The sequence below is a fragment of the Danio rerio genome, chromosome 21 (assembly GCF_049306965.1).
Source record: "Danio rerio strain Tuebingen ecotype United States chromosome 21, GRCz12tu, whole genome shotgun sequence".
NCBI lineage: Eukaryota > Metazoa > Chordata > Actinopteri > Cypriniformes > Danionidae > Danio > Danio rerio.
Window position 1 is genome coordinate 17,041,285 of NC_133196.1, and position 14,445 is coordinate 17,055,729.

The 14,445-nt window shown below is 36.6% G+C and overlaps 1 protein-coding gene across 1 annotated transcript in view; it reads right to left on the reverse strand.

The window, feature by feature from the left end:
• Positions 1–1,450: 1,450 nt before the first annotated feature.
• The window catches only part of mmp11b (matrix metallopeptidase 11b), a 40,398-nt gene continuing 27,403 nt past the window's right edge, over positions 1,451–14,445 (reverse strand). Inside the window, exons 3-8 of the mRNA XM_689061.11 lie at positions 13,595–13,738; positions 10,497–10,630; positions 7,539–7,777; positions 7,228–7,462; positions 5,716–5,976; positions 1,451–3,697 (exon numbers count right to left, since the gene is read on the reverse strand). Of these exons, the coding sequence (XP_694153.4) occupies positions 3,570–3,697; positions 5,716–5,976; positions 7,228–7,462; positions 7,539–7,777; positions 10,497–10,630; positions 13,595–13,738 (1,141 nt within the window). The 3' untranslated portion in view covers positions 1,451–3,569. The remainder of the gene's footprint in view (positions 3,698–5,715; positions 5,977–7,227; positions 7,463–7,538; positions 7,778–10,496; positions 10,631–13,594; positions 13,739–14,445) is intronic.

Consider the following 14,445-nt stretch of genomic DNA (forward strand, 5'->3'; position numbering starts at 1 on the left):
ACTCGCCATACCACACACAAACACACCTCCGGACGACAACGCTACCGCCCGCACCCGCCAGGTTTTAGCCTGAGAACCCGCTCCGTTTTCTGCCCGCCGCGCCCGATCCCGCTAGAGTGGAGGAGAACACAACCAAAAATCACCCAGTATACAGTCCAGACAGCCAAGCTGTCTGTATAAACACACACACACAGCACACAAAGCTCGTTCGCTCTCTCTCGCTCTCTCTCTATTTCTCTCGCTCTCTCTCGTGCGCACTAACACACACACAAGCACCAAGCAAACTCTCTCTTTCTAATTCGCATAGCAATATCCGTGATATTGCTAGACAGCCCGCTCCCGTCCCAAATTAAACCCGTTACCGACCGCTCCCGCGATTTATTCGGAAATTTATTCCCGCGGCTGTCCCCGCGCCAGATTTCTGCGGCGCGGGAATAAATTTCCGAATAAATCGCGGGAGCAGAACTCTAGCACGGAGCTCCATAAACAAAGCAGCACGCGTTGCGTTTTTAACGTGACTTTGCACGCAATAAGAGAATATAGCCAGTTAACCTGATACAGTACACGCGGTTACAAGTAACAAATCACAACTAAATACATTTGCAAGCTAGAGTAAACGAGGCAACAACTTTAACCGCATGTACTTACACTTGAGAAATGGAAGAAACCCATCCTGACGTCCATCAGTTACTCTTTACTGATCCTTCCTTTAACAAACTCAGATGAAGTATTCTTTGTAGCATGTAGCTTCCAGAAGTTTCCAACTGCTTGGTTATAATGCTGATGTTTCATCTTTGGGTAGAGACTCAATATAATATCCATCTGCAGTGTGACTTCAATCGACCAGCATGTTTGTGTGCGTGTGTTTGTGGGTGTGCGTGTGTTTGTGGGTGTGCGTGTGTGTCTGGGTTTCTGCGTCAGAGGGCGGGGCCTCAGGTTTGAAATCTCCCGGGTTTGCGCGTGCACGTGAATAACTTGGTTTCGTTCGTACGTCATGGCGAAACACCTTATGAATCGGTTTTAAGGCGACTCGTTTGAAGCACTATGAGTCGACTCTTTTATAGATGAATCAACAGTTTTAAACACTGTATTCTTACAGATTTAAGCCTTAGCTGGATACTTCACTTCACTTAGAGCTATGTTACACACTACATGGAGGGGAATTTTCAAAAACCCATAATATGGGCTCTTTGAGCATGTGTGAGTTGGAGCTGGCTGGAGCTAAACTATATGCAGTGCTGTGAACCTCCAGGAATTGAGTTTGAACCTATTAATTTACACCAAAATCCATTTTTAGACATAATAAAAGTGAATAAACACACAAATGCTACTATGTGCCACTTTTGAGGGAAACTAATGTAAAGTAGCTGTGTGCTGAAATTTGTATTATTTTATAATATGATAAAAATCTGTCTTGATTATTTTGGAAATAATTTTAAACAACAGATGATTAGACAGTACACAATAAACAAAGAGAGCCTTTTTATTGGAGGTGAAAATATAATACAATTATTTTTACAAAATATTTACACAGTAAAAGGAGCAACATGTGAACGAACAGAACTGATTACATGAGAAACATTATAATAACAGTGAATTAAAAGTATACAGTTTCCTCAGATCAAAATACATCATTATCTGACCATAAGGATTATATTCATCAGTATGCAAAAAGTAAAATTATTTAAGACGTGAATAACAGCATCAGTGACCTGCACTGCGACATATACATTATCACTATTGAAAAACAGGTCTTCATAAGCCCTTTACAGACTTAAATGGACGTTCACACTGACTAAGGTCACTTATGTCACATTAATGATGATGAATGAAATGTTCAGTGTGAACATGCTGAAATCAGTCACAGTTCTACTCTGTACAGTTCAGGTCCTTCAATGCATTAACAAACAATATTCTAAAATGCTCAGCTATGGTGCAACAAAGTCCAGTGGCTACTTTGACATTGCTCTGAGAATGCCTTATAGATGGTAAGACATTTTAATTTTATTATCATTTATATTTGTACTGAAAGCACCTCTGAAGTGAGACTGAAATATATTTCAGTGTTTTCAGTGTTAATATGGGTGTTTTGGGCCACTATCTGTAATCTTACCAGTTCTTCCACCTAACTAAAGGGACAATTTAGATACGTTTAAAGCTTAAGTAATATTAGCATGAACTTAAATAAAATCTTTGAGCTTTACATGTTTTGTTTAAACCCTTAAAGGCGTATTTTACCACAAAATGAAAACTCTGTCATCATTTTCTCACCCTCATCTCATTTTTAACCCAATTTCATTCATTCTCAAATCAGCTAATAAACTACAAAGTGAAGATAAATTTAATTAAATATGAGAGAATTCTTATCCTCCACGGAAAGTCTTTACACAAAACTTGTAAAGTTGAAGTCAGAATCATAAGCCCCCCTGAATTATTAGCCCCCCTGTTTATTTTTTTCCTCGTTTTCTGTTTGACGGAGAGAAGACTTTTTCAACACATTTCTAAACATAATAGTTTTAATAACTCATTTCTAATAACTGATTTACTTTATCTTTGTCATGATGACAGTAAATAATATTGTACTAGATATTTTTCAAGACACTTCTATTCAGCTTAAAGTGACATTTAAAGGCTTAACTAGGTTAATTAGGTTAACTAGGGAGGTTAGAGTAATTAGGCAAGTTATTGTATAAGGATGGTTTGTTCTGTGGACTATAGAAAAAAATAGCCTAAAGAGGCTAATAATTTTGTCCTTAAAATGGTGTTTAAAAATGTAAAACTGCTTTTATTCTAGTCGAAATCAAACAAATAAGGATTTCGCCAGAAGAAAAAAAAAATATTATCAGATATACTGTGAAAATGTACTTGCTCTGTTAAACATCATTTAAAAATATTTTAAAAAGATAAAAAAATTCAAAGGGGGTCCAATAATTCTGACTTCAACTTTAAATATTAGGATGAGTTTGAAAGGACACAAAATGATGACAGAATGTTTATTTTTAAGAATGACATTCTGAGTAATGCAGTTTCTGCTTGATATTAAAAACCAAATAATCTGTGGCAGCCAACAGCATGCTACAATTTAGCAAAATAATTTATATAATGTTGTAATGTAATCTAAAATGGCGTTTCTCAAAAAGAACCACTGTTATGTCTTCCTAACACTATCAATACTGCCAAAATATACAAATAATAAATAATCAAGTACACAATGCGTACGAAAAATATTTTGAGACCAAAATTTCCTGCTTTACCTGAGAGATGAGAGTATTTAGTTGCATAACAGAACATCTAGGAATAATTAATTTCAGATTCTGCATATGGTGTAGTGGCGCAGATCTCATACAAGTCACAGATTGAGTAGATACACAGAATCTGCTTAAGCCACAGATTTGTGTTTATTCCAGTGGTCAGATTCTTTTGCATCTGACACTTTACCTGATAAAACAAATAACCCTGCTGAAATATCCATACTTAACATTGAATGGTTCACACTGTCTGTGGCGCTACTTGCAGTATGTGCATTAAAATGATCATTGGTAGACATTACATCTAATTGGACCCAGGATTTATCGATACAAGGCTGCAGAACAACCAAAGAAATCCACGCCGATGTATCGTGGGTATCCCTCCAGCACCCTCACCTCCACTGGGTCAAACTTCCAGTACTGCTTCCCTCTTAAGAAGTGGGCGAAACCTGTGGAGAAATGAGAAACAAAGTTACTTTTTAAAATTCTCTCAATGAAAATAACGTTTGCAGTTTTAAAATTAATCCTTGGGTTATTAGTGTTTGAGTCTCGCTAATTGTACTTTCCTAATGTAGGTAATGTTTTTCCTCCTAAACATCATTAAAGAAGCCGGGATCCTTGGTATTTCAGAAAATTGTATTACAATGGCTAACTAACAGTACTCAAACAAACATATTAAGGCCAAATAAAATGAATACACATGGTCCCTGACAATAAATTGAGGTTTCATGAAGTGAAATGATCAGTCTATGCAAGTGTAAACCCGCCTGTTCTACACCACCCAACCCGTTCTAAACTGGTATCAAACCGGCGACTTTCCGCATGGGAGTAGGTTGCTCTACCAAGGAGACTAAAGACCATGGCCTTGAGCGTCTGTCACTAGAGCACACTTAGGCCCAATTCTACCCCCTAGCCCTTCCCTTTACTCCTACCCCTCACTTTGCGCGTTCATGCCAAGGGGTAGGGGTGTCCCAATTTTCTTTAGCTTGAAGGTATAGGGCTAAGGGGAAGGGGTGAATACCTCTTTGACCGAAGATTTTTCAGGACCACACTCGGTAAGAAACCAAGAGGTAAGAAAATTTCCCAGAATACACCAGCCACAACTGCAGTATTGCTGAACCCGGAAGTAGGGAGATCCACAAATTAGTATTCTTTGTCATTATTATGAATTTTTACGACAAAAATAGAATTTGGATTGGGCCTTAGAAGTCAGAGGAGTGAGGTTTACCTGCATAGCACTTCACTAGCTGGCCTCTGCCACACCCCCCTAAACATCACTCCCATCCGGGTCACGGCACCAATGTAACCCCACCAGTCCTACACCTCCCAACCCGCTCTGAGCTGGGATCAAACCGCCGACTTTCTGCATGGGAGTCGATTGCTCCACCAAGGAGGATAAAGACCATGGCCTCTAACAGCTGTCTTTAGAGATCAGAGGAGTGAGGTTTAACTGCACAGCACTTCGCTAGCTGGCCTCCGCTACACAAGCAGATGAATATTATTTACAATTATTACTATTGATCTACAACCTCAATGGCACTGAGTGCAGTGTCTCTGACACTTTTTGAATATTGTGTTTAGTTTCTCGCAAAGACAAAAAGTTTTACTTGGAGACCACAATATATAATTAGGAGCTACTGATATATCATTTATTTTTGCTTCTATCTGTTATTTGACTCTCAAAGTGCAGGTAGACCACCGACTTGCATTTTGGGATTTTAACACAATACCTTTTGTTGCACATTTCTGATGAAAATCCACTAGAGGGCGCTGTCTACATTTTTTGCTAATTTAGTGTTGTGCGAAGTACTGCATGAAAATAATCCCTTATTTATTTATGGAATGTCCCTGTAAATATCATTAGTGTGAATAGGAACAGTTGACATCATGTTGCTCCGTAGCTTTCATTTTATCAAGAAACTGCTATCAGTCATAAAGTACACTTTTAGGTTCAATATAGAATGAAGCATATAGAGAAACAGCTTTCTTTATGCTTTGTTTCTTTGTTTACAGTTTTTCTTTTCCTCGTCAGGTCATCAAAATGTGTTTACGAAGTATTATAATCAGAGTCAGCACATTATACATTTGTTTTGGCACAAAAGTGACAAAAGGAGCTTTATATGATTACAATTGAAGTGCTGAAGACACATGGAATATTTTGACGTTGTTTATGGTTCCTTTTCTGTGCTTTAAACTTCCCATGACCCTTGCTGTCTATGGAGGATTAGAGAGGTCTCAGATTGCATCTAAAGTCTCTTAATTTGTGTTCCCAAATGAATGAAGGAAGTTCTCGGGGATTGCAATGATATGATGATGAGTAATTAATAACAGAACTATTATTTTTGGGCAAACATCTTTTAGGAACAAATTATTGTGTTGTGAAGATTCCCATTAGCAGTTCTTCTGTGCATTTAAACATGAGACAATCCATGCAATTATTTGGTAACAATTTCAGTGATAAACATACCGAATCGATCTTGGAAGGCAGCGTCTATATCACTAGGTATCCCCCTCCAGTCGCTCATGCTGCGAGGGTGCATCGACTCTACACGGTTTTCCTTCAGGTTGAATCGCCAGTAGCTTCCTTTCTTGAAGAAGTAAATCTTCTGGGCCTTGGTATCTCCCCACATGAGGGCTGCCTGGATGTCGTTCACCAATAGTCCCAGTCGCTGTACAGAGTCTGGCCCTGTGATCTGCCGCTCTGCATCAAACACCCAGTAATTCTGGCCTAGATGGGGAAAAGTGGGTAGATTAAATAACGGTTTAGGGATTTTCCATTCATAATGAGCCCATGGTTTAGTGTACTAGTCCAAGGCTACAAGAAGGCAGTTTGTCAGATCATTAGCATCTTAATTGAATGTTATCACTCGATTGAATTGGCATTATTTGTGGTTATCAGCTGATAGATATTGGCCAGTAGGGGCTTTTTGTGACTTATTTATTTATAAAATTTCTCATTAATTGTATTTTTATTAATGTCTACCCCAAACCTAAACCCAACCTGCACAGTAATGTTAAAACAGTAATGTAAAAACCGATCTGGATCTGGAGTCTTATCTATTAGTATAGCTGATTAACCATGTGGATGGTTGATAACAGTCTTCTGTGGCTGATAACCACTGATAACGCCCATTCTATCTGATGATAACATTCAAAGCGGGTGACATTAGGTCACTGAAAGACTTCTGGATTATAAATATACAAGACTTTGGTGACAGACGCTCTGTTGTTATTGCAGGATTCTATATATTTCTATAACATTTGCATGCTTTTGCAGATCTAAATTTTTCCATGCAAGTTATATGTTTGCATGGTTATGACAAGAGATTATATAATTGAAGTTTCAACAGAAATCAAACCAAAACAAATAGCAAGCTAACTTCCTTGTACTCCACCTCCGTTTATCTCTTTCTCTGGTATCATCTTCATTAAAATACTTGCAAAATTCTTTGGCAGGGCTATTCCCAGACTTTTCGTGGTAATGAAATGTTTCTCGAGTAATCTGGCATGGCATCACACTAACAGATCTCACAGCAATTTCTTCATGGTTTGTAGCATAACAGTAAAATGTTGGTCCCACTTTATACTAGGTGGCCTTTACTACTATGTACTTGCATCAAAAAATAAATACAACGTACTCACTGTGTTTATAATGCATTGCAGAATACTTCTGGTGCCCTTGAGTTGAAATACGAGCAGGCTTGGGGACAGGTTTGGGGGACTGGGTAGGTTTAAGTGTGGGTTAAGATGTAAGGGATTGTCAACAGTGTACTTACAAATGTACAGAAACATATTACATTGTATGCATTGTAATCACATGCATGCATTTAATCAGTCATAAGTACAATGTAAAGACACAAGTACATTGTACCAACTGATTAATTTAAGTGTAAAGACACCTAATATAAAGTGGGTTTTAAAATATTTCCTACTAACCCAAAACTTTTAAATGGCAGTGTCTTCATTTGGGACAGCTTACCTTGGAAAAACCATATATTCCCAGACATGTCCTCAAAAGCAGCATCAATGTTGTCTGGAATTCCTCTCCAGTGTCTTGATGCCAGTGCAGGATATCCCGCCTGGAGTTTACCATCACGGATCCGCCACACATAACCCGACTTAAAGAAAAACAGCTCGCCTCGGATCATGGATACAGCATCGAAGTTGGTCTGGCAAGCATCGGGATGAGAAGGATTTGGGTGGACAGGTGGAAACTGAGAAGAAGAAAATAAATCAGCATGAAATCCAAGAAACCAATTTCAAAGACCAAGGAGAGTCAGTTTCACTCACAAATGTTGCGTCAATCTCATTTCTTTCTGTGAATGTGGGTCGTCTCTCTGCCGCCTTTACTGTTTCATCTGAACGTTTGGATCCATACAAGGCCTGTATGCCTCGTTTGTCATCTTCACTTAGTCGGACAGGGTTGGAGAAGGTGTAGAAAGGTGCCATCACTGCACCTGGTACTTTAGAATGCTGGAGTCCTAGAACGTGGCCAATTTCATGAGTTGCTACCTGGAGGAGGTCAGTACCTAGTGAAGAAATGAAATATTTTTGAAAAGTTTTAAAATTGCATATAATGCCTAATAATTACAGCGTGCAAGTGTGTTTCTGTCGAAACCCATTCGTTTGGAATAAAAATTAGCAAGATGGTATTGACCGAGTTTTATGAGCATGTGTTCCAAATGGAATAAATCCGCCTACAAAGAGCGCTTCAGAGTGAGAACTATAACAGCTTCCATATTGAAGCCTTGTTTCAAATCAAAGTCCTCAAAACTTCACCTTTTTGCTCCCATGATTCTTTGCACATGTTTATTTTGTGACAGATTACAGAGAAATGTGTTTCAAGTAACACTTTTATTTGTTCCCCTGCACCCTTTGAAGCTTTCACTCTGTAAAGTAAGCACTTGAAAGGATTAGTGCATAGGTATAAGGACTGCAGAATGAAAAACAGGCTAAATTCTTTGATCATTCTCTGAACCAATTCATCCAAATCACTGATCTATTCAGGTAGGATAAGAGTGACCGGATCAATGACTGAGAATCGTGGACTACAACCACAACAAACAATCGTGAACTACAGAACTGCTTCTTCTCAAAGTGACATCACCAAATACTTGGCCTGGCATGAATAATGCAGCATTTCAAATTTTCTTGTTATATTGATGTATATGCAACTTTAAAATATCAAAAATGCACAAAATACTTTTATTCAATTGAAGTCATGTGAAAGTTTGCTGAGCCTTGAACCATTCAATCAAATGATTCATTCAAAAACACTGATTCATTCAGGAACAAAACCCTACAACAGCATGTTCTATTCTACCAATTGTTTGTTCATATGAACACACTGTAAGCATATTCATAACAATAGCAATCTTGTTACCATGATATTGATTACAAGACATGCTGCATCCCAATTCGCATACTATCCGTCCTAAATAGAATTTTAAAACAAAATTAGTCCCTGATCATAGTATGTTCAAAGGTTCCCGGATGGTTTACTATTTCTGGTAAAAAAAATAAAAAATTTGAATTACAAACGCGAGTGAACAACGCGGGAAAATAAACTACAAACATGATGAATGCGCAATGCCACCCATAAAATATTTAAATCACATTTTTTTGTGTTATATTTAATCTGCAACCACAATACTGAACTTAAAAGACGTGTTTGGACATTAAGGCCTGAATGCATAATTATCCAGAACTGAGGAGATTTGCCTACATGAAATACTCATGAATGGGAGATAAACCTGCTACTGCTTCTCCAATAAGGTAGGAAATTAAATATGACAGAAATGTGGATGATAAGTGGATGATTGACAGGGCTCATAACTCAGCAACACAACAATCTGTTATCGAGGAAGAAGTATGTCCCAAAGATTGCATACCATTCTGTTAAACAAAAGTAAAAAAAAAAATTCCTTCACACAAAAAAGTACATACTTTTAGGGTTTAGTATAAGTATACGAGTTGGGACGTTGCAAAAACTTAGGTAGACCAGAGCCCCAGTCAGATCACACAAATTTTTCACGATTTCGGCACGATTTCCTTGACGAAGGGTGTCGTGACACAAGAGCCAATCTTTTCTTCTTGTCTAATATGGCATAGGTTATGACAACTGAACAATGTCTGCGACGCATCATGACTCCATCACAGAAAGTCTAGCATGTTGAATATTTTCTCGTTTTTTACAACGATTTCCATCATGTGGGTGACACTGTGCAACAGGAGCACATCATTTCTCAATTATATCAACGGGTGCTGACATTAATGCGCCGGTCAGGTAATCAAAATATAGGCTGCATATTTACTTATGGGTGGATCTAGGGTAGATAAGATCAATCATTCGTTATGCAAACTTTAACTACCTTTTCTAAAATATTAAAGTGTTTTAGGCATATTTATCTGACAGACTGTCACAAATATGCATCTCCATTCTCACAACGAGTTGCTGAGTTGTCTCATCCTTCCTTAGGATACAGATCTCAGGTAACTAAAACTACTCAACATACAGTATAGATCAACCTGCATCCCAAATGCAGCATGCGTCCCAAATCGCATACTTATGCACTATTCTACACCATTTTGTAGTATAAATAGTGTAAGTAGTGCGTTCATACTGAAAACTTTAAAAATAATAAGAGCACTTTAATTACCCAGATGATGCACTCATTCAGCCGCTAAAATGAAGTGTGGAATGATGGACACTTCACGCACTCAACGACCGCAGGTTTCCTTACGTAGCGGAAGGGGCGGGGCTATCGAGTGCACATGTTGAGTAACTTTATTTATTTTGGATGGTGAAAGCAAAATTCTCCTACGAGAGTGATTATAGCGCCTCCCGATGGTGAATGCGGTTATACTGACGGCAGGTAATATTTGATAATTCGGTCGTTTATTTCACTTATTTGGCAACCGTCAAACGTCATTAGGGAAACGGTTTGAATTTCCGCTTAGTAAAAACCATTAGTGTGCCATTTGGGACGACACTACATACATGTACTATCCTGTTGAGTGTGTAAGTGTATAAGTACATAGTGCATGAGTGCATAGTGTATAGTGTGCCATTTGGGACGCAGCTACTGAGATGTATCTTTAGCTACAATTTTGTTCTGCTAGAAGCATGCCGTTTTGTTCAATCTCTGTTGATGTGCCAAATGCTGCTTGTTTTTTTCATGTTTTCATTTTGTTTAAGTCATGTATTGTCTCATTCATGGTATGAGATAAACCAGGACTCTTACTCACCCATACTGTTGCCTAATGTCCAAGACTCATCCATGTCAAAGTGAATTTCTCCCTCCCGGTATGTTCTGGGGAAAAAGGCATGTGCCAGAATTCCTCCTGGTCCATCAAAATTAAGGTAGTCCCCATGTGAATACCTGAATGTGAAACACAGTCTCTTAGACAAAAGCACAATAACAGCAGTTCTTATTCCTTTAATGAGTTGATCACTAAAATTAATTCTATAAGACTACTTCATTGCATTGAATGAATTGTTGAGAATAATGAGCTTATGAGAGACCGCTGTGACTACCATACAAATGCAATGTATTTTAGTACTGTAGCTGTCAAAACACAGCGTTTTTTAAGATGCCTTTGATTTTACAGCTCAATTATAAAATGGCAAAGTCCAATAAGGGGCTGAATGGTACAAGCCACATGCTCCCCTAATTTTCCACTGCGAAAATTGCAAATGGGGTAAAATTACACACAAGACTTGCAGGATCATAGATCTTACGTTTGGCAGACCTGAAAGGTCAAAGAAGGCCAATAATGTGGCTTAAACAAAGCCACAAATGTTTAGTTCACTGCAATGCCATTGGTGAAATCTGTAGAATCTGACATCCCTCATTATATCTTCAAACATGCATTTTTCAGAAACATAATAAATGTACATTTGGGCTTTAACAGGAAGCCAAATTTTAAGGAACTTTAATTTTCAGAGAAAATAAAGCACTGCAGGAAAAGATCCTAAGTAAAACAAAATGTCCCATAGAAAGAGACATGACATTTATATTGGTCTGGTGTTTAGAATGCTGTAAAACATGCTAAAAATTTCTCAAGTAGTACTTTCTCCATTTAAAAATGTAACTTTCATTTCATTTTAATATTATTTGTTTTATTTTCAAGTAATATAATTTAAGTCGTTCCCCAGAGATGGGTTGCAGCTGGAAGGGCATCCGCTGCGTAAAAATGTGTTGGATATGTGTTGGCGGTTCATTCCGCTGTGGCGACCCCGGATTAATAAAGGGACTAAGCCGACAAGAAAAAGAATGAATGAATATTTTAAGATCAAAACATGGTTAAATATGAACGATTTTGATTAAGAGCTCAACTGAGAAATATTTATTTTGACCAAACTCAATATGCTTTGTACTTTATTGTACTTAAAAAATATTGTTTAATGCGAATAATTTATTTTTCTAATTTAGATGTGAAACCATTACCCTAAATTTGTTTAATTGGATGAATGAACATTTCATGGGAAATGTTGTTTTGATTAAAGCTATATCTTCTTGTTTAGAACAAAAATATAATATAATCCTCAACAGGACAAATATGATTTGTACCAGGTTATATAAAATTGTTCTCATGGAGATAGAATATGTTGTTTAAGGTAAATTATTTATTTTTTATTGGGTCATTTAGATGTGAACCATTACCCAATTTTTTATTTGTATTTTTTTAGATGAAAGAAAGCTTTTTCACAGTGCATGACTCCCTTTTTGCAAGCAAGTCCCCAGCTGTGCTTCATAATTTTAAGTTATGTATTTAATTTAAATATTTCATTCTATATTATTATTATTGTTATCATATCAAAATTTAACAATCTAAATGGGGGCTTTTATAAACATTACATTTTGAGATACCTCAAATCAGTCTTATACAATTTGGCAAAACTTCAATACATTTACAATATACCTATGCAAATAGGTCTAGTCTTAATGGTATTCTGTAATTTAAATTTATTTTATTATACCTTACCCCAAATAGGCCTTTAATCAAAGTTTCCGATGAGGTAATATCATGTGACATGTTGTTCTACTGACGTAGCTTATTTTGCGGCTGAAACACGTATTTGGCGCTTACACAACATACATTTTGGTAAGTTGTACTTTATTTTTGTACATCTCTGATTATATTCGGTCATCTTAATTGGTTTTAAATGTATCAGTAAGTTTACCTGAAATACGCTTATCATCGCGTGACTCACGTCAGCTCAGAATCACCGCATTATAAAGCGCCAAACAATATATTTTTTAAATTTTGAAATACAACTAATTACCTGACAACAATAAAATTCCTTATCAAAAAATATCAAAACATGAAAGATTTGCATTTCGAATTTCTTAATGAACAGCTTGGAGAACGCGTGCCTCGAGTGTTGTGATTGAGGAAAAACTTCAACAGCAGTCAGAAGTCTACACAACAAAAGTCACGCTTTCCAACATCCAGGTTATATTTCACAAAAAGAAATAAACTTTGGGATTTTGAGCCGCAGTGTTGCGTGACCATATGCTGAACTATGCAGGTGTTCTGCTTTTTACTATGGGAATTTAAGTAACACACCTGCATGAATGAATGTGCAGTGTAAATTTCCACCTATAATCCTAAACGACACCCTCTCTAATCTCCTGCTTCAGGAGGAGATGAAAAACGTCTGTGTTTGAGAACCAAAGAAATTGTTTTCTTTGTTTAAATGCTCACACATCTCATAGTTGACAATTTGGTTTTACAATCTGAGAGGCCGGAGAAATAATATAATGTAATAAAATATTAGTCCAGTGGACTTGAGCGAAGAAGTAGCTGAACATGTTCTGTTTTTTACTGCAGTGTGATGATACTTCACATTTACAATATTAAAGAGACTATACAGCAATACAAATCAGATTGTTTTAATATTTTAAAATGAAAGTGACAATAAATGACAAAATATACAGAATATATAATTTGTTAATGAACTGTTTGATTTTTCTATTTATCAAAGAGTCAAGTATCACAAAGTATTAAGTTGATGTTAAGAAGTGTTTCTTGATCATACTAAATTAATAATCATATCAGAAAAAAATCTGAATGTAACACTGCAGACTGAACAATAGCCCTAAAATTGTTCATTAAGAAATGTAATTTATCTGAAAGCAACCTCCAAATTTTAGAAATGAAGTTGAAAGTTGCCTATATATCATTCAGAATGTTTTGATGCATTAGCCAATTACAGTAGATGATAATACTGATGAAATAAAAAAAAAGCAAGAAACCCCTGACCAGCTTGAAAACATTTCATCATCAATTCTGACACATGTAAAGTAAATCTCAGAGAGTAAAACATCTTATTTTATTACCTGTAAAAATCAAACATGATATCAGCCCGGCCGCTGAGGACTTCAGTAAAGTTTAGAGGAGTTTCATCACTCCAGGCCCGCAGTGCTTCTCTTATCACGTATCTGACTCTCTCCAGATTCATCTGCCTGGGGGACTGAATGATCCTGTACAGAACAGAACCCCAAACACTCATAAATGCTCATTAAAAGACCACCCATGTCTTTTTGAATTTTCACTTCATACAGGTATCCGGTGCATTACTCCAATAATCCTTTGTATTTAAACAGAGTGGTAAACCAAAGGACCCAGATCAGAATGTCATAAGGTTGTAATAGTTTATAAAAATTATTGTTGAGTATGTACACAAGATTTGAAGACACAGTTTGGTATGCTATTGTATTTCACTACAATAGAAAATAAAACATAAACTCTTTCATTAACATGGATTTACTGGACACAATCTTTAGATGTTCTCTTTAAATAAATGTTGTTACAGTTTTATTTTCCCTTCTAAATAGGATTATTACGATAAACAACATCAATAAATTAGGATTAGACAGTTTTCGTATTAATATCAAGGTTTATTTCTACTCCAGTTCATTGTTGGAATTATAAAATTACAAAGTGACTTCTTTTTATGTCTGATTTACTAAAATTTTATGGACGTTTAAGGTAATTTAGTGCATATATTTAGAGAAATGCTCTTAATTCCTAATCTGTTGACACCAAAGTAGTCCAGGTAAATGTAGTGCAGTTTCATAAAACCTTAGATGTTTATATTTTTATTCATGCTATAACTAGTAGTAGAGGCCAAGGAATGATTGGAATTGGATTGGATTTGACTCTTGATGTCAGATTGATGTCAGCATGA